Source organism: Paroedura picta, chromosome 5 (genome assembly GCF_049243985.1).
Source record: "Paroedura picta isolate Pp20150507F chromosome 5, Ppicta_v3.0, whole genome shotgun sequence".
In the NCBI taxonomy this organism is placed as follows: domain Eukaryota; kingdom Metazoa; phylum Chordata; class Lepidosauria; order Squamata; family Gekkonidae; genus Paroedura; species Paroedura picta.
Window position 1 is genome coordinate 76,487,752 of NC_135373.1, and position 21,664 is coordinate 76,509,415.

At 39.1% G+C, this 21,664-nt stretch overlaps 1 protein-coding gene across 7 annotated transcripts in view; it reads right to left on the minus strand.

Moving 5' to 3' along the window:
• ADAMTS20 (ADAM metallopeptidase with thrombospondin type 1 motif 20) overlaps nt 1–21,664 on the minus strand; it is a 96,613-nt gene that overhangs the window by 29,642 nt on the left and 45,307 nt on the right. For all 7 annotated transcript variants that reach the window (XM_077338601.1, XM_077338602.1, XM_077338600.1 and 4 more), the window contains 10 exons: nt 21,059–21,185; nt 20,493–20,703; nt 20,003–20,167; nt 18,971–19,135; nt 17,793–17,915; nt 17,590–17,697; nt 16,797–16,961; nt 16,293–16,571; nt 15,318–15,479; nt 13,511–13,687 (listed from right to left, as the gene is read on the minus strand). In XM_077338601.1, coding sequence (XP_077194716.1) covers nt 13,511–13,687; nt 15,318–15,479; nt 16,293–16,571; nt 16,797–16,961; nt 17,590–17,697; nt 17,793–17,915; nt 18,971–19,135; nt 20,003–20,167; nt 20,493–20,703; nt 21,059–21,185 — 1,682 coding nt within the window. The remainder of the gene's footprint in view (nt 1–13,510; nt 13,688–15,317; nt 15,480–16,292; nt 16,572–16,796; nt 16,962–17,589; nt 17,698–17,792; nt 17,916–18,970; nt 19,136–20,002; nt 20,168–20,492; nt 20,704–21,058; nt 21,186–21,664) is intronic.

Genomic DNA, 21,664 nt, shown 5'->3' on the forward strand with positions numbered 1-21,664 from the left:
GGAAGCAGGAATAAGCCCTGTGACCAGTCAAGCATGGATTCAGGATGTTCTTAGCTATCAAGATAATTTTTGCTAAATTTTTAGTATTTTCTCAATATTTTTGAAATATTTTATTTTCTGAATATTAATTTAGTCATATTTAAAACCTTCTAATCAAATTATTTTTAATGGCTATGGAAACGTTTTTTACTCCAGGGTTCATATCAAGATTGTATATTTGGGTTTGCATTCATCTCAGGACCAGAGAGAAAAAGTATCCGTTTGCAGCTTGGAATAGGTACACAGAGGAAATGCAGGTGGAGGGAGGAGCTATACACTTTCACAAGAGTACTACCGAAATGCAGAAGAACCCCAGCTAAGAGAACAAAGGTAGCCTAGGGCCCCACTTACAGCTAACATTCATAACTAGAACTATAAATCCAGAAAGCCTGAAGTGATAGAAATAAAATTTTTCTATGAGACCAAAAGAGACAGTAAGGACAGGGGGGAGGGGGATAAAGAAGTTTTTAACTCAAGATCTAGAGATGTAAATGATCTAGATGATCTAGAGATGTAAATGAATGATGAACTCTAACTCCTTGTGACTTCAAATAAAGCTAGTCCATGCTAAATCAAACATCAGTTAGGAAGTACCTAGAGAAAGGAGAAAGGAATGCATATTTTCAGCTTTTCTTTGTTCCCTTGCTAAGTCTACAAGTATGATCAGAACATGTCTACTCTTTTATTCATTTAGTAAATGAATTTATTAAAAACTCCTATATTAAATTTATTTAATGCTCCTATATTCTTTCATTCTCCAATAAGCGTTCATTCTGAACTCTGGAAAAACAACATACCATCTAGTGTGGTATCAGGGAGAGACAGCAAAGAAGCTGCTAAGTTGTGATAGAAGTGTATTGGGAGGAAAAGCAACTAGGCAGGGACTTTAAAAGGCAATGAAGGTACAGAGATACATTACACTGCGGGGCAGCAGATTCTCTAAGAATCATTGGGGGCTGTTGGTGGAGATCCAGTTTTTAATTGAAACCATTGGGAGTAAGGGGAAGTGGTGCACTGCCCAACAAAGACTTGGGGCACCCATGAGGGTCTTCCAACATCCCAAGATCAAACCAGAAAGAGCAAGGAATGGCTCACAAGTCCATGCCTTTAGTAAATCAAAAATATTCACACAAATACAAAATCTCAGAAAACCGGACAAAATTGTAGTGGGATAATCACTTGCAAGTATTTACACTAGGATTATATTACTTAGGACAACTGAACTAAACTAACATTTCTGGTATGGATGATTCTTTTTACAATATTAACACATCAAAGGGAGAAAGCTGGAACTGATTATGGCTGGAAGACTATGTTTTTCTGGTAACTTGCATCTGTCTGCCAAATCCCCCTCTTTTTTAAATAATATAATACAAGAGTATTACTCAACTTCAGCAGCTGAGACATCATTATACAGAACTGAATTCACAAGCTACAAGTATAATATTGCTGTTTAGATTCAAAACACACTTGACTGTAGAATCTTGAGCACTTGCAGCTTTCTGCAATAAATAGAATCTAAGATTGCATTGTGGGATGTTCATATGCTAGGCCTGTGAAACATTGTGCGGGAGAAATGTCAGTCTAGCTCTCTCGTCTGGCAGGAACTCATCCTTTTGTATAACTCTTCTTCTCTGCTCTTTCTACAGGTTTGAATAATATTTAAACTAGTTCATGTCAGAAAGCTAGAATTAGCTCTATGCCAAATTCTGATACAAAAATTAGGTTTTGGGGGGAGTGGTATATTAGATACCTTTAAAGAGGGATTAGACAGACTAGTGGAGGATAGGTACTTCAATGACTAATAAAGAGCCAGCTTGGTTTAGTGGTTAAGAGCGGCAGCTTTGATCCCCCACTCCCCCACATGCAGCCAGCTGGGTGACCTTGGGCTCATCACAGCACTGATAAGAGTTGTTCTGACTGAGTAGTCCTCTCAGAACCCTCTCAACCCCACCTACCTCATAGGATATCTGTTGTGGGGAGAGGAAGGCAAGGCGATCATAACCTGCTTTGAGACTCCTTCAGGCAATGAAAAGTTAGGTAAAAAACCCAACTCTTCTTCTAATTGTGGTGACTAAAAGGAGACTCGTATTCAAAGGCAGAATACCTCTGTCTGCAATGATAGAAGATGTGAGGGAAAGACCTTGGCCTCTATGCCATTTGCTGACCCTCCAGGTGACTGGCTGGTAACTGTGTGAAAGCAGGTGGACCACTGGATTCAGCAGAACTCTTCTTATATTCTTAACATAGTCCTAACCAGCATCCCCTGTAAGGTGTGCTATGGTGCGCTGGCGTATCAGTTTTCAGCCCTCAACCTGGCTGAGCATGGGGTAAAGAAATTCCAGGGGGTGGGATTTGCCAGCTGGCAGAACACATCAGGCCCCAGCGGTGAGATAATAGAGCAATAGGGCCGCCTATTGCCCTATGCCCCCCACATGGGTGAAAACTTATTGGTGGTTCCCGGCCCCAGGAAAGCGCACCTAGTCTCAACCGGGGCCAGGGCCTTTTTGGTCCTGGCTCCTACCTGGTGGAATGAGCTCCCGGGTAAGCTGCGGACCCTGCAGGATCTTTCAGCGTTCCGCAGGGCCTGTAAAATGGAGCTCTTCTGACAGGTCTATGGTTGAGGCTGGGGTTGGCGAGGCAGACCGCCCCCCCTCGGGGGTTTCAGTAGTACACCATTAGACCTCCTTCTCCACCTCTCTAGTAGTGGGGGTTGGGAGTGGGTTTTCCGCCATGTTGGGTTCTTTTGATGTCTTTTAATGGGGATTTTATAAGACATTGTAACACGCCACGAGCTGGCTAGGGAGTGACGGGGAATAAATCAAACAATGATGATGATGATGATGATGATGATTGGTGCATGGTTTTTTTCAGTCCTCTTTACCTGTGGGAGGGGGAGCAGAGTGGTGGGAGGGAAAGTTTGTGGTTGGCTACACAGTGGAACCATAAAACCCAACTGGTAACAGTTAGGACCTACAAATGTCTGTATTGTTGTTAAAATTGTTACTTTTATTGTTACTTTTATTGTGTACAATTAAAAAAAAACAATTTTAGATATTAAAAACTTATTATTGCATGCCAGTATGCTATGCACTATGTAAACCAATGGTCTATTGGTTCCTGTAGGAGGCACCACTCAGCTGAGGCATGGGTTGACTTGGGGTCTTGGATTTCTCTCTCAGCCAGCTTCTCTCCCACCTACCCACAATTTTGAACACAGCTACATAGGCATTGCAGGAAGAGTTCACCCTTTCTGCCTTTTCTTTGCATACCAACACTTGAACTTACACAGAAATGCATGTGAATAAAAAATCTCACAGTAGTGCATAAAAAACAGGATTATAATAAATAGATCCAAAAACCTTTGATTTAGATATTTAGATTTTCTATTCCCACCCCCAAGCATGTCAGACTGATTTGAGTTCACTTTGAGAACATTTTTTTTCCTTGTTTGTTTGATCTGCAAATAGCTTTGATGCTCCCTGATGTAATGTTAACTGAGTTTCTGGCAGAGTCCTAAGGAAAACAAAAGGGGAGGAGGGATCTCTTCCTAAAAATAGAGCATTGATTTCCTCTCTACTGTGCAAAATAAATGTATAGTTCTCAGTTTTATGTAAACCACCCTGAGCCTTCGGGGAGGGCGGTATATAAATGTGAAAAATTTATTTATAAATAAAAAAATACATACATACATACATACATACAGTGCATATGTGTTTGGGGGAGTGGAATCCAGGTTTTTACTACTCTTTAACCTAGTTGACTTAAAAATAAATAGTCAGGAGGTTGTGAAAGGGTTTCCCGAATGAGTGGGAGTTATTTTTATATTTTCTTATATATGTTTACATATAATTTTTTACAAAATTATTGGATATTATCATATCTAGTCATGTTGACCTGGCCCCTGCCTTTGAAAATGGCCAATGACGGGCCTGTGGGGGAAGGGAGTGGCCCCAGGTGGGTGTGTACATTCCCAACCGTGTACTTCCCAACCATGTTGTGCATGATCGCACCACTTCTGGGGTTTCTTGAAGTCTGAAGAATGTTTCAGGGGTTTCTTAATGGTTAAAGAAACTGAGAAAGGCTGACAGACAATCAGGAGGCTATGCTTAGGACCCAAGCCATGACCTTTTCAGTGCTGGCCCTGACCTGGTGGAATAAGCTCCCAGGAGAGCTGAGGGTTGTGACAGAGCTATCAAAGTAGGGCCTGTAAAGTGGAGCTCTTCTGCCAGGTCTTTGGTTAAAGCTGGGTCTTTTAAGATCAATGCCTCCCCCCCCAGGATACGCCATAGCATTAGATGAACCCCTTTGTGGATGAGTGTGGTGGGGACTATAGGGTTTTTCTGTCACCTTGAGGTTCTTGGTTTTAAAGATTGAGGTCTTTATGGAATATTAAGTAATCTGCCTTGAGTCCAAGGAGAAAGGTAGACAATAAATTTAACAAATAATAGCTTAAAATTTAAAAATTTAAAATTGGACCTCCTGTATTTTAGACCCTAGCTATATTAATATCCTACCTGCAGTTTGTTTGGTCCCCCCTCTTTGGCCCATCTTGCATGGCAGCAGCCATGCCAGGCTGCCACCGATGCATTGCTGTTCTCCACGGGAACACATTCCAGTGCCAAAGTCTCTCCAGAGCCAATATGTCCCCCATGGGGGACATTTCATTGGGACACAGGGTGCCCCCCTGGGAAACACAGCAGTGGTGGAGCAGGGGGGAGGGGAGGTAAAGTTGCAGGAAGGTGGGATTGCATTAGTCCTGGCTGAGAATACAAAAGTGAACTCACAGTACTGAGACTCTGTAACTGTTGCAAAAATGTTTAAAAAGTGTTACACAAGCCGCCACACTGTTCCTTATTCCATCAATAGTTAATAGGATGATACAGCCTGATATACACAGCCCATATTGAACTGGTTTGGAATTCTCACAGTGTTGTAATTCAAAGTGGAATCTGAAGCAATTCTGCAGGGCCTGTAAGATGTTGTTCTATTGGGCCTATGGTTGAGGTCTGCAGAACATCAAAGATCCTGGCCTCCTTGCACACAAACAGCTATATACTGAGGAAAAGGACAAACACCAAAAGCCTTAAACATCCTACTGGTACTTTACTTCTCCCCCTCACTCTGAGGATGGTTTAAACTCCAAGCAAGTATAGAATCATAGAATCATAGAGTTGGAAGGGGCCATACAGGCCATCTAGTCCAACCCCCTGCTCAATGCAGGATCAGCCCAAAGCATCCTAAAGCATCCAAGAAAAGTGTGTATTCAACCTTTGCTTGAAGACTGCCAGTGAGGGGGAGCTCACCACCTCCTTAGGCAGCCTATTCCACTGCTGAACTACTCTGACTGTAGTCATATAATTTATGCCAGAAATAGATTTTAACATTGAAATAATAATTTTAATAATGAGAACAAACTGTTTTTATTATTGTATCTATCATTTTATTTTGTATGTTGTATCTTGCCCTGAGCCCATGAGGGAAGGACAGGATACAAAAGTAATAAATAAACAAAATATGGAAATTGGATCAAAGAGGAGGCTGCACTAGGTCTGACACCTGCTCATGCCTTCTAGGGAATGTCTCCTATTCCTAGACAGTATTGAGGAGAAAAGATAAAAACAACTCACATTTTAATCTTGGTATCATAGATTTCCCTGATATCATCATGCTTCTTTGACATGACACCTACAGCATTTAAACAGTCAAGACCTCTCCACTATGGCTGTCACTTACCATCCCCAAACTTCCAGTTGTTATATCAACAAGGTGATATAAATGGATCAAAAAATTTTGGTAGTTGTTGACTGAGGAATCCAAACAAGTTGCAATAACCTGTTCTGAATTATGATACAGACCCAGTTTCAAATTCAAAGTAAATGGAGCACCATATTTTCTTCCTAGCAGATACCTCACTAACCATTTTTAACTTCCAATAAATTATCTGCTCAAATCGCACAGCAGCCAGTGAGAGGCTAGCTTTTCCTAGCAAGGACATCAGTTTTCAGGTTCTGAAGACAGTTCAATAATAGTTCTGTAGGGCAGTGGTCCCCAACCCCCTGTCCGGGGACCAGTGCTGGTTCGTGGATCAGTCGGTACTGAGCCGCAGCTCCTCCTTGTCCTCTTCCCCAGCTGCTGTCTCGGGGGCTGCCCTGCCACTCTACCACCAGCTCACCTTTGGTGCTCTCCAGCGGCCACCATGGCTGGGGCTCCCTCTCGGCATGGCATTGCGCAGCTTCTGCTGGCAGGGTCGCCGGCGGGAAAGCAAGTGGAGCAGGGACTCAGGCGGTGGCGGTGACGTCCCTCGGCAAAAGACTACCCCTCCCGGGCCTCAGTAATATTGTCAAGTGTTGACTGGTCCCCAGTGATAAAAAGGTTGGGGGCCACTGCTATAGGGTACCCAGGTTCTGGGTAAAATGGGGCAAAGGTTCTGTGTCATAATGCAAGTAAAATTTCCACAGGTCCAATATACCCAGATTCTTTTTCCCAAACTTAAACTGAAATAGAAAGGGGGGAAGAGAGTAATGCTAAAAATGTAGAAGTCTTGCATTAATATAAACATATTTCCATATAGTTTCAGAGGGTACCTGGTTTGGCCTAGAATCATAGAATAATAGAGTTGGAAGGGACCTCATGGGTCATCTAGTCCAACCCCCTGCACTATGCAGGACATTCACAACCTATCGCTCATCCACTGTAACCTGTCACCCCCTTAAGCCTTCACAGAATCAGCCTCTCCGTCAGATGGCTATCCAGCCTCTGGTTAAAAATGTCCAAAGATGGAGCCCCCCCCCCCCCGAGGAAGCCTGTTCCACTGAGAAACCGCTCTGTTAGGAACTTCTTCTGGATGTTGAGATGGAATTTATTTTGAATTAATTTCATCCCATTGGTTCTGGTCCGTCCCTTTGGGGCAAGAGAGAACAACTCTGCTCCATCCTCCATATGGCACCCTTTTAAATACTTGAAGATGGTTATCAAATTCCCTCTCAGTCATCTCCTCTCCAGGCTAAAGAGACCAAGCTCCCCCAACTTTTTTCATATGTCTTGGTCTCCAAACCCCTCACCATCTTTGTTGCCCTTCTCTGGACACACTCCAGTTTGTCTACACCCCTCTTCAACTGGGGTGCCTAAAATTGAACACAATAGAAGAGCTAGATTCTAGTCCAGTAGCATTATACAGACTAAAGATTTTGGAGGTATACGTTTGAGAGGCAAAATCTTCTCATGAAAGGAGCCTTGACTCTTAAAAGCTTATCCTGTTAAAATCATGTTGATCTCTAAGGTGCAACAGGACTTGAACCAGATTTTCATAAAGTATGACTTTAAACTTGTTTCTCCAACACTTACAACCAGTATTATGAAGTGATTAACATATTCCATTTCCCAATGGTACAGTACAACCATGCACTTGGTGTTTTGTTCAACATTCTTTTAAAAAGATTTCTTTTTTAAAAAATTATGATTTATTTTTGTTAATTAATTTATTTCATTTTTATACTGTTCTTCCAGCAAGCTGGATCTCTAATATCTGGTATTATTAATTATATACATACCTCCATTTGTTCAATTACTCATCCAGTGGGATCAACTCTCCATGGTAAGCTTTAAATTAGGGATTTGAATAGTGAGCAGCACTTTGCAATACATGGCCCCCACAAGAACATATACAATGTCATCACTAGATTTTTTAAAAAATAGATGTATCAGCCATTTTAACTATTACTATTTTCCCAAGCAAAAGTAATTATGGGAGGAAGTTTCTAAGCACCTTTCTGCATCAATGCAAGATGGTTACTGCAAACACCATAACAATAATTCAATTAAAAGTCCATAACTACACATTATGTTACACTTCTACATAGACTCCTATGCTAATAAGAGGACTAACTATTACTACATCCTTAAACAATACAGTTTACTACAGGGCTCTTTATGAAATATGGTTCCACTAAAATTCTCCAACAAGACAAAATGGGCCCTCAACTCATAGTGTTTATTCATAAACTGTGAAGGAGTACTCCTTTGGTTATTCTTTTGAGCTGGAATAACCTTCCTAAGGGTGAATAAGTATCTATTTAGGGGCTTCTGTGGATCTCATTGGAGTTCCATTTCCTTATGCATCAAAATATTTGATTGACAACTTTGTAGTCTTTCTCATAAAGACTCATAAAAAGAAGAGTTGTACTATGAAAGATAAAGGTAACTATTGTAATGGATTTATTAGATATAAGAATTAGATACAGAAAAATGATGCATCTATTGATGAGACACTGAAGTAACAGGACTTGACAGACTTACCCCTGTTCAAGAGTTAAAAGGCTGTCTCTTGGAAGGATCCTAGGGATGCTTTGATGAACTGAACCTGATGGGACTTGTTCCAATTGAACACAATGCCCAAACTTGCAGAAGTGGTAAGACTTATCCCCAAATTTGCCTTAAGACATTCCACTGAATTGGCCACAACTAACCAGTCATCCGAACAGGGGAAGATGGTATAATTCCTTGTCCTCAAATGAGCTACAAGCACTGCCATAAACTTGGTGAAGACGCTAGAGTCAGTGATGAGGCCAAACGGTAGAGACATTGCTCAAATTGAAGGTATTTTGTACATGAGGGGTGAATGGAAATATGAAAATAAATATACTTTAGGTCCAAAACAGCAAATTAGAAGTTGACACTCTATTATAGATGAAACAGAAACCATTCAAAGTTATGAAGCTGTCAAAACCATGTTTAATTTTCTTAACTCCCAGAGCAGCCAGCAGCCACCATAAGGAAGGGCCTGGAGCAGAAACCTCCTGAACCTGGGCCCAAAAGAACCCTCTCAACTACCCCTTCTACAAGAGTTTTATGAGCTGAATTCTGAGCACTGGGCATGGGTTATCCAGGAAATAACTATTATGGATTATTGGGGGGGGGGAACACCATGCCTCATAAATTTGGCCTAACCTACTGCAAACATGGGAACGTCAGAACTTCTGTGCCTACTGACTTTGCTCTGCTGCTGACCTGAGGATCTTGCCCTTAGGATACTCTTCCTCTATGAGGAGGATGGTTGATAATGATGTTGAGGATACTGGCATAGCAGTTGCTGTTGCCACTGGCTTTCATAAAAAAATGTTCCAAACCATGCTGTCTGGGGGTGAAGCAGTATCTCTGGCTAGGAGGTGAAGAGGAGACATAAAGGGACTTTGCACTTTGCCTATTTTTCTTGATAGTGAAAAGGAATTTTTCTGTCATTGACCGTTTATGCACTGGGAACTTCACTGCCCCGGCTTCCATGCAGGAGCACAAATTGGGTGCGGATGAGGTACACCAGGCCAAATGCTCCCCCATGTGGGTGCAGGAAGAGGTGGGGCTACCTGCCATGACTAAAACTCCAGCCTGCAGCCTGGCATGAAACCTCCAGTGCATAAACAGTCATTTGGGAGAACAGTCTAGAGGAAGTCCTTGACTCTGCAGTGCATCTCTGAAGTGAGAGCAGTTGTACATAATTGAGAGTGCCTTCTTGAGATAATAGCCAAAGCCTGGGCTCTTGCAGCCATTTCTGCTGCATGCCTTCTCACATTTGTCTCATGTTTTCAAAGTCCAATGGCCTTTGATTAAATTTAGCTAAAGATCTTGGCTCTTCAGATTGAGGTTCAAAGTACTGCGACAAATTCTCCCTTTGGAAGAGTTGGTAGCCACCCATAACAGTTTGGTAATTCATAATTCTAAAGTTCAGGGCTGCAGGTCTGTATAGCTTTCTACCCAAAGAATCCAAGCACCAACTCTCTCTGTCAGGAGGAGAGAAATGATGACTAGGCTCATGTCATACCTGCATGTCTTCAGTATCATATCTAGAAAGAAGAGAAAGTATTGCCCAGAACTCACACAAGTCCTGTGTGATTTTATATTAAAATATCCACTCTCTGAGAAGTGCTGGAAGGTTTCTTTCAAATGAGCACTGTCAAGTCAGCAGGACTGTCCAATACAGGTGCCTTAGCTGTTTGGCTGAACCATCCTTCTTATGCTTTGTTTTCTTTTCTTTTTAAACAGGACATCCCAATAGCGTTGGGGGCCTTGACTCTGATGCAAGGGTGACGGATGAGGCTCTCTTCATCAAACACAGGGTTTGTCTAGGTGTTACTATTGTCTGAACAGAGTGAAAGGAGGGTGGTCTGGCATGGCACTCCAGTGCTGAAACCAGAGATAGACTAGACCAAAAGAGGCTTTGAGGTTTCCAATACTAGAACAGACTTGGATGGACCTGAGGATGATAGTGCCTTTTTCCACAGGGCCACCTTCAAACAGGATGCTCTGTCAGAGCTGGCCTTAGGGATAAAACCCTAGCAAATATTGGAAGCACCAACATTATACAACTCACCCAAACATATGAGACAGAGCTCATGCTCATCACTGTGGATCATCTTTGGGGTGGATTTCATTCATTTTTTGAAGAGTACCTTGGATGCCATTATGGGACCACAAGCAACAACTATTGGAAGATCAAGGATAGGCTAAGAAGAGTCACGGCACTAAGTCAAGACAGTTATTCTTCAAGTGAAAAAGAACAAGAAATTAACTGAAAGAAAAATGATTGAACAAGCAGCTATGTTAGGAAGCTTCTATCCACATGGTGGTGAAAAAGGAATAGAGGGAAATGGGATGTCCCACCGCAAGAAAGTGTGATGGTTTAGGCAGAAAAAGCTGACTGCACCAGTCCAGAAAAGGAGGGTGACCTCCTTAGAGAATGTTTGCTGGTGAAAAGATCTATTCACAGCTGGCCCGTGCAAGTGTGTTCCCAATGTTGGACTACACTGAAGACAGAAGTTGACCCTAAGGCTGTTACCAAACATGCCTAATAATAACAGCCCAAGTAGTCTGTATGTTCACAATTTAGCAGACAGACCTTGTTTTGCTACCACAGAAACGTAATTTTGCATATACATATCAAACCTGCAAGCATCAAGAAAGCAATAGTTATTATTCATTATAATAATAGTTTATACTACCTTTGTCCAATTTCATCTGAAATATTTTTCTTTACTATGGCTGGGAATGTACATTGGCTGCTATACTGGCTTCTTAGTTCAGACTGAGTTTTGGATAGTAACTATTAAGCCTGCACATATATCTATGATAAATACTATACTGTTCTAATCATTAATATGTTTTAAAATGTCAGAACTATTCCCTTTGTCAAAAGTGGAACTGAAACAATAGAAAATGTATTGCCATAAAAAGATCCAGTCCAAGGTTAATTACACACTTCCATATCAATGGTTAATTCTGAACAAGGATACAGAATAACAGGATGCATTGACAAAGGCACACGTAATTATAAGCATAGCCACAAAAAATACATCAGACAATGGAATCAAAAACTTTATACACGTGGTTAAATGACATCCATATAATCAAGTAATCAGACTTAAATAATTAATTCTCTTTATTCTGTTAGCTACAAAACAATATAACATCAATGCAGACATTTTTTTTACAATGCAGAACAATCAATACATTAAACATGATTCTTAAATTCTTTCTGCACAGGTGAACTAGACTGCTCCAGAATTGTATAGCTGTAAGTAAATTGTAAGTCAGTCACTCATTGTGTAGATTGTAAGTCACTTATAGACTGTTCTTTTCTCCCAAAGATCTTAAAAGCCATCACTATGTAGCAAGACTGGTTAGTTAAAAAAAAAGCCTCTGAACAAATACAAGTAATGAGGTATCCAGATGTTTGACAAAATGCAGCAGATCAGGAAGAGGTATAAGGCTGCAGTTGGTTTTAAAAACCAAAATATCTGATCCTTCCTTCCCTTTTAATATAAAAGACTATCAAAATATAAATACCTTTTGATCACTTTAAAAAGAATTCATGATACATAATTCAATCTTTACATTAACAAAGATCAAATAACTATATTTTATTATATACAATGAAATCTGACTCATGCTCCTATTAAAACCATCACTGTTACCATAGCAAAAATTATAAAATCTATGTATGCAGATGCCTCCTAATGTTTCGTGATAAATGAACAAAAGGAAATTGAAAACTGCTCAGCAGCATATGGTATCCACACTTACTTGAACATCACTGAAATAAACAGTGGCTGCATCCACTCATCATTGGATATTCACTATCCCTGCACTACAGCCACCATTTGCAATTGATTTGGCTTGTCCATACAGGAAAATGAAATGCTGAATTACTGTTGTAGCATAACCATAGCCATTAATTGTTGTACTGGTCTAAATGGCTGTAAATAAACGCCTTCGTCTAGAACCATAGTGCAATATCAAACAATCTGTAGATTCAAACTCAGTGTCTATTCCTGTAAGACACTGCCTCCCTTCAGCCAAGGTCTAACAACTTTTTCAGTTAAACCTGCCTCAGCAAAAGGAAGTAACTGGATCTAACTTGGCAGAAGTGTCCTTGGATCCAATTCATTGGGCTGGGCATTAAGATAACAATTATATCTTTTTATAAGTGGGAACACAGTTTAAAAGCAAGCAAACACAAAACTTTGCACCGTCACAAATCAGGGGCTTAGATTAGTCCACAAAAATTGCTAATGGAGCCAGCCATTAAGAAAAAGGTAATTTTACATGTGCAGATATGGACCAATGCCTAGCTAAAACCTTTGACTGTACCCAGTTATCTTTCACACCACTGGCCCAATCACATGCATGTTTATTCAGACACAATTAAATGGGACCCTTCAGTTAGTGCATAGCATCGCAGTCTGTGTTGACCATAATAACTTTTGAGCTAGTTCAAATATATTCCATCCTAATTAACTGAATAAATAAATGAGGAAGGAAAAAGCCTGGTATTTGGCTGCAAGGGCTTGGGGAGGAGGATGACAACTGCCAAAAAGTTAACAGCAACAATGATGTTGTTCACGGTACTGACAATGACAAACAAGGATTATGTCATAACTGTATATATATTTATACAAATACAACATTGATTAGTAACTTTTTGCATTCCACAAATGTATTTTATATACTGTAAGGCTGGCATGGACAAAGCAAACAAGCACAGAGCAAACAAGCTATATACAACAAAACTTTAGATAATTACTTTAATATACAAAAATAAATATGTGATAACATTATAAAAATATCGGCTTACTTTTAAAAACAAATCCCAAATAGATTCTTATTCTTCAAACCCTTCTAGTAACAAAGTTAGAAACAAACCAAGTAAATCAGTAAATTGTTTCTTGTAAAAGCTACAAAAAGCATAATGTCACTACTACTAAACTTAATAGGAAAAGCTGCCCCTATATTGCCACTTCCAGGGTTTGAAGAAGTGTAGCAGTCACAGTGTTGGAGTGTAAGACCAGATACTAAAATATGTATTCAATAAAATGTACACAAATATACACAGACATTCAAGCAAAACCATTATATAAAACTGATTATATAGAAAGTACACAGGAGAATGAGGAAAATATGATAGTGAATACTATCGTACCGGTTTCCATGGTCCACGATGCCATGAAACTTCATCAGGACACAAATGTATGTCACATTGTGCTGCATCAGGTGGTTTTTCCAGTATTTCACAGTTCTGATCACTTAACACTTGTCCATTGGGAAGCTGGCAAATCACTAATCTTGTTTTTATACCATCTCCACATGTTTGAGTACACTATAAGGAAACAGAAACCTTAATTAAGTAATTCATCATTACTACCACATTAAGATGAATAATTATATATTGTTTAGCAAGGTAAAAAATACAACCATCTTCCACTCCTCTTCCAGGTTCTTCAGAGTAGTATGGAACACATTTGTATTCTTTACTATTCCATAAATGAACACACATACACCAGACTTCATAATTAGGGTTGCGCGCTTCGGCACCCGAAGCGACTGATCTATCCCGGTGCAGCGAGCGCCACACTGTGCTGCGGGGGGGAGGGGTGGCGTGGGCGTCAGTGGGCGCACACACACAGGTGCGGAGCTCCTGCACTGATGCCCAGGAGAGACTGGCTGCTTTGGGCGCCAAAGCAAGGCTGCTTTGGGCGCCAACCCTATTCATAATCCTACATAGACTACATTCAGTATGAAAGAGGTAAGACCACTAGACACTTGACCACCAAAATTAAGTGTATCATGTTCATTATTATTGCACTGTATTGCACAATGAAAAATGCAACAAAAATCCATTATGGAAGTAATAATTGATTGGCAAAATTTGAAAGACGTGGAGACATGAGTTGTCAACATCCAAGAGGCCGGGCACGAGGTGTGCGCTGGACTAATGAGCCTTACTCCTTACAGTACGGCTTCAGGCAGCAAGAGTAATTCTCCAATTGTGGTATCTCAGTTATTTTTCAGACAATCTCAACACTTTAAAAATCAACAATATTGTTTCGAGATCTTTAATTCGAGACATTAAAAATTTTTAATGAAAATTCTGTGGAACAATTACTATTTTCAGAGCATCACCATCAAAGTTGATTGTGCAGCCTATTATATGTATCATCATGCTTTAGTTATCATAAACGTATTGTGTCTGGTTTACTGCAAACTGAAAATGTTAAGTAAACTTAATGTAATAAAATTTTGTAGAGGAAAACCCTGGAATTTTAATGTTCTATATTTTCACATATCTTCTACAACAATATGAATCTCACAACCTTTTTTTTGTCTGTATACCTTGCTTCATTTTTCATTTATTTTTGTTGAAAGGAAGACTATCCCCTGAAGAAAACCAGCAGGCATTAAATGTGTGTCAGGTTGAGAAGTTGTCCAGATTATTCTTGTTCTAAATATTAATGTATTTGCACTTTGGAATTGTATTCACTATCATTAGTATAACTATTGTTTATGTGTCAACATGTTCATTATGACTAATGTAATAGGTTGCATAACATTCTAATTTATTGTAGTAAAATATTCATGTTTTGATTGGCAAGCCTAGTTACTCTCAAACTATTGTTTCTTTAGTTCAGAGTGGTATGCCTGCAGCACATTCTTTCCATGCACAAAATATGGTAATGGGTAACACCTATGGAAGAGGCCATATATATATATAAAGAGATGTCTTTTCTGCAATCATTTAAATCAAGCAATGCAATTAATATATCTTTTCAGACTATAGCCTACCACACTATGAGGCTTTTTATCTATGAAGGCTCCTGATTCCTGGCAATACCTTTCTAAGAATCATAGGGGCTTCTGGGGGAATAGGGATGTGTGGAAGTTCTGCTTATGCAAATGCCTTATAATCACAATTCATAAAAGTCAACCCATTATCTATTTTTCCATCTTACTTCTCCCCAATTCCCATAGTTCCATCTTGGACAGGGACCCAAACCACAATTCTTTGAGTCTGGTGGTTTCATTGTCTCATCACAGTAGCTCGTAGTTCTTCCATCTTCATCCTGACACACCACAACCCGACGGTGAAATCCACCAGCACATGTACTTGAGCACTAGGAAAAAGTAAGTCATATAATATGTAGTATTAATTGTACTGAAAAGGAAGAATACAAAATGTTACTTAAAATGATAACTTAGATCAACCTTTCTCAATTTCTTTACTGTCAAGAAACCTTCAGATTTGAGAAAGTGAAGCATATCTGTGTACATGCCCACCCAGGGCCCCTTCTCTCCAATCCCCTCCAGGCCCATCACTGGACATTCTGACAGGGGTAGAAATGGGTCAAAATGACGATATATAGTCATATCACCCAATAAACTTTTCACAAAATTTAAAAATATGTTTAAAATTAATCAACTCCCACCCATTTGGGAAACCCTTCCAGGGCTGTTAAGAAACCCCAGGTTTTCATGACACCCTTGTTGAGAAAGCCTGACTTAGATCATTACAACTTTGCACAGTAATATAAAATAACCAAAGTAAGTTCCCATTAACTTCCTATCACTATTTTGCAGAGCAAGGTACCTTGTACAGTAACAATGCCATAGCCTTGCAACAAAACAAACAGGATTCTAGGGTTTGGATATCTTCAGTAGGGATGGACAATTAGGAAAATGCTATTTGCTTTGTGGTATACTAAGTTCACTCCCATATTTGTAATTTTTCATAAACACTGTTGTTAAACATGTTTATGAAAAATTATAAATATGGGAGTGATAAATCAGTTATCAGTTTCTTCATGAATAAAGCTTGTGATTTTGTTTGTTTGGGTTTTTTTGGATAAACATAGGGACCACATACTTGGTTGATTAATTATAACTTATAAATGTCAAACATTATACAAAATAAACAATACTTTACTTACTGCTCCCCAGGGTCCTGTCCTCCATTGGTTTCTTCCAGGAGAAGGAAGATTTCTTGTATTGTCTTGAGAATGATGGATTTTGTGTATTGAAGGATAATCCTGATCTATCAAATGGCCTGGATATTCATGACGGTATACTGGCTGGCAGGTTGGCATGTTACATTCTTGTTCTTTTGCTGGACGGCCTTCGGGATCACAGTAATTCTCATCAATTTGTTGATGGTGGTTGACACAGACAACTTGTCTTGCTACTATTCCATTACCACATGTAACTGTGCACTGACCAAAAATTAACCCAACATTTATGTGACACAATATAACATCAAAAACTAATATCCAATGAAAACTATTTATAATTGAAATTCATAATTATCCATATTTGGAAGAGAAGAACCAATATCTCTGCATGCTTCTTCAGCAACTAGGTACAGTAAAAATTCAAGCTAAGTGTACATTCAGACTCTAATAAAATAAATTAAAAATAATAAAAAGAACAATATTTACAGGTGACCAACTTCCAGCTTGCCAAACTCCACATGGATTAAAGCAGTTTGCAAGTTCTTCTGGTCTGGGTAAATGTGCACAAAATGATTCTTCTGCTACTCTGCCATGGTCATCCCGACAGGTTACATAACGAGCACGATTTCCTCTTCCACAAGATGCAGAACACTAAAATAACAGAAGCCAAAATCAGAGTGGTTCAAAGCTGCAGAAGATCTCTGCTGTTCAGAAGGGTACAAACCTTTCTTGATTTCACTCTTCTGCTATAGCCCAAAATGCCTGCAAAAATGCTGCTTCTAGGGAACAGGGACCCAGAAACAGCATCGTAGGTGTTAGAAATCTGCCACAGAGAATTACCTCCCTTTCCATTATGAACATTTCCAAGTCATGGATCACAGCCACTACTACTTTAACCAAGAACATATGCACAGTCTCATAAGATATCAAGGATATGTAGAGTACCACTCTATGTGAAAATGAAGATGCTCTCAAAGCACATATTCAGAACCCACAAAAATTGAGACTAGAGAAATGGTGAGGAAGAAAACAGAGGTCAGGAGATGTCAAGTATTAGATTTTCAAGAATTAAGGACTGAACATTTTTAAAAACAAGGCAGAAGAGTTTTTCTATCTCTTTTTCTTAGCAAAAGCAGACAATTCTTTGAAAAAATTCTCTTTGAGGTAAATATTATTTTCTTAAAAGGTGTACAAGTTAAACAAGAAAAGATATTAAACAACAAAATATTTTTTCTTATTATATCTCCATGTACAAAACCGTGCTTGCACTATTACTCACTGGAGTCCATGATCCAAATCTCCACTGAGTCATTTTGTCAGTCTGGACGACAGGAAGTGATGTTGGCCACAGTTTGACTATTTCTGTGCAAGAAGACATTTCACATTCCTGTTGGGAGAAAAGAAAATTCTAGAAACTTTATCTGAGTATTGGATTTTAACTTTAATTTCCATTTTTAAAACAAAGAAGTGTGTTTTGCTTACATGGCTGTCTCTTGGACGGTCAGCAGCATTACATTCTGACTCATCATCCAAAATAGTTCCAAAAATACCAGAAACACATTTGACTGCACGCATTTGGTAGCCATGCCCACATGTCACAGAGCACTAGATATGAACAATTTCATAAGAAAAACATCAGACTCAATTTCTATTTTTAACATAATAAACTCAGTACAAATGATTTGAAAATACAAACAACCAGAAATGACATTAATGGGAAATACTCTGTCTCTGTCTCTCTCTCTGTTGTTGCAATAAATCCCTGTCTTCACCTTATTTATTTATTTAATTACATTTATATACCACTCTTCACAGAGGCTCAGGGCAGTTCACATGGAACATAGGAACAAGAACAATACAGATAAGTAATTAATCATGAAACAATGGAACAATAAATAGTAAACAGTAATAACAAGAAATTCATAACTGGAACATGAGCCCATGAATGGTCGGCACAGGCATTAGTTTCATGGGAGGGTGGTTCAGAGGCCCAGTGGAAGATGTTGAAGTAAGTGGACCTCAATCAAATGCCTAGTGGAAGAGCTTCCAGTTACAGGTCCTTTAGAATTGTTCTAGATTTGCACAGGCTTCTTGATAAGTCATCTATGGGAATCTGAAAGTTCTAGCTCTTACTATTAAGCCTCTGCATCTCTGGTTCCATTATTATTATACACTTTTTCTCGTACCCTTCTCTTCCTCCTTTCACTCAGTTCAGTCTCAAGTCATGGCAGCCCATGTGGTGTTCCTTCCCACACAATATGCAGATGTCTGTGCCTGCACTTGTTGTCTAGTTTCTCCTTATCAAGCTTCTGTTTCTCCAAGCTTTTCTTCATATCTTTAACAAAAATTTTTCTAGATAATATAAATCTTATCTTACCTGCTCCTCTATTTTATTGTGAATTTGTGCTGCCTAATGTCTAAACACCACAGAATGGCAGATGTGGAAAACTTGCTTACTCGTGTGTTGCAAGGTGTAATTTGGATTAGGACTGTGACACTGGAGGAGAAGGTAGTAAGTTCCCGACACATGACATGTGGCTACAGGAAAAATGAGCTGGGCTGCAGAAACTCCAATCTGAATTGTGGCTAAACATGTCGTATGTTGCATGTTGCAGTGCTGGAAATAACCTCAAAAGCTGGGGAAAAAGATGTGTACTCACAGCTCCCCACGGTCCCACATGCCATGCTGCACATTTATTACGTTCACATGATCTCACTGATTCTGGTATAGAGTTCTTATTGCAGAAAACATCTTCCAGTTGTTCATCATTCACTTGACACCATACTTGTCGGTGTTGAATACCCTTTCCACATGTCACAGGACACTGCAAGGTTACATAGGTACCAAAAATTGCTAAAGATTTCAAAATTAACACCACTAATTTTTCTAGCTTCTATTAATACTGGATATCAGTCAATGAGCAATATATGTTTTATGAGCTCCAAATAACATACAAAATTCCCCCATGAAATTTACCTAATTAACTGTAATAGCCTTTTAATATATCAGATCAGATTTATTAATAAAATGCAAGATTGAGCTCACGTTAAGTTCTATGACTAATAAAACTTAATAGTCTTTATATTCCTATAATAATTCTGTTGTATTCCTATAATCCTATAATTCCTATAGCACCCTCTGCAAACAGCTCAAGGGATCATAAAGCTAATAAATATTACAATAAAATAACATAAGTGAAAAGAGCAAACAGAATGAAACATGAAATGACAGCATATCCCCCCCCCAAAAAAAACAAATAACTAACTTACCATCTAAAAAGAAAAACCTCCATAGATTATGAACTCATTAGGTGTTTGGACTCCAAGTAATCATTTTGGAAAGAGATAGCTATAGTATTTGGGCAATTTCTGAGTTGGTTCTACTGTATTTACCTTCCACTCATTTCCTAATGGGAATGGGAAGGTGACTGTAAGCCGCTTTGAGCCTCCTTCGGGTAGGGAAAAGCGGCATATAAGAACCAACTCTTCTTCTTCTTCTTCTTCTTCTTCAACCTAAAGACAGTCTAAGCCACATAATCCACTCCCATATTTAATCTCCAGTAAGTGTTCAAGAACTTTCAACCCCTTTGATAACCTTGCATTGTCATACTTTCCAGCAGCTACACAGTAAGCCTCACTACAGTTGGGCAAAATCTATAATGAAACAATAACAATTAATGTGTATGTGTTACCTCACTCCAATCACTAGCAATCCAGCTGGGGCATAGAAACTCATTGCACTTCTGACTGACAGTCTTTGGAAACGCATTGCATTCTCTATCTGCAAGCCGACGACCAAAGTTGTTCATACAGAAAGAGTCTCTGGTTCTTGTACCTTGCCCACAACTCCTAGAACACTGGGGTTTTGTTTGGGGGAGGGTATTGAAAAAGCAAAAAAAATACATTTACAAATAATTTAAAATGCACCTAGTATTCATTCAAAAAAGTAAAAGTACACATTAAATCAATTTCATCAGCTATACTACTGGTTGAGATAAATTTAGCATCTTGTTCTCAATTGCATGTTGATCTCAACACATTTAAAGATGTATTATTCTTGATAAGCTTGTAATATGTTATGTAGACATGAAGCCTTCTGTTGTTTATCAGCAAATAAGCAGAGCCCGCTACATAGTTTAATGTAAAACTCAGCCATAAAAGTACAAGATTCTAAATTTGTACCTCTGACCATTCCGTGTAATGCCAGCTTGTTAGAAGACAGTCTCCATGACAGGGTTCTCGAACTGGTGGTTTCTCCTGATCAGCACAGTATTTATCATCCACTGGAACACTCAGTCCCTTTGAAACAGAGTACTTCATACAGTGGATGTCTAAAGACCGAAACCCTGGGCCACACCGAGTTGAGCACTCACTTTTGCCATTGTTATGCCACCTATAAGCATAAACTATTATATAAAACTAAATATGCTTTAGTATATATAGGTAACCTAAATTCATTATCGAAGTATTCAAGTAGCATGGGAAATCAATGAAAGAAAAAATAAAAATGCATATGTTGCTTTCCAATGATGCACTTCAGGAAGCACCTTATTCCCACTTAAATCAATAAAATAATTACTCCAATTTGTAGCTCAGAAATTACTCTGACATGGTAATTTTAAATACAGAACATACACCAATTTGCATAAAAGAAGTTCTAATCTGTACATCCAATTTTATGAAGATATCAAACCAAGAAAGGGTATTTAAAATTAATCTCATTTAATCAATACAGCTGTGTGATTTACCTTAATTCACAATCTATATTACATGGTTCTGTTACTGATTTTGGTAGTGCAGTGTGTTCACATCTTTGGTAAGACACTTCCAAATGATCAGTCTTCCTTATACATGTCACCTTTCTTTTCCGAGAACCTTGAACAGAATTAGAAAAGGTTTAACAAGACATTTAGAAAAACAGAATAGTTTAGGAAAGCAGGAGAGGTTAGTCTGCTTTTGTTTAAAAACTAGGTGAAAACAGAAGTTATTTTTTCAAGAGGATGGTCATGCTTTTTCATGCTGCCTGTCTTCCCGCTGCCCTCAGCTGCTATGCCTTTCTTCACAGGTTTGCTTGGGGAGCCTCAGAAGCTCAGGGAACACTTCCCTCCACTGCTTTTTTGTTCTGCTCTTTATGGCAAAAGCTGACATTGTCAAAGTGGGAGAAGGAAAGTCTGTCATATTGCTGTGGTGAAAACTTGAAAGAATTGTCTGGTCAGTCCATGGAGCCATTAATGGAATAATCTTCCCATCCACACTGGACGTCATGTCTAAGCTGGCAGTGGAAATGCCAGTTTGCCGAGACAATTTCACCCCATATTTGCTTTATGCATTTTCTAGCATGTTAATCTGTGTAT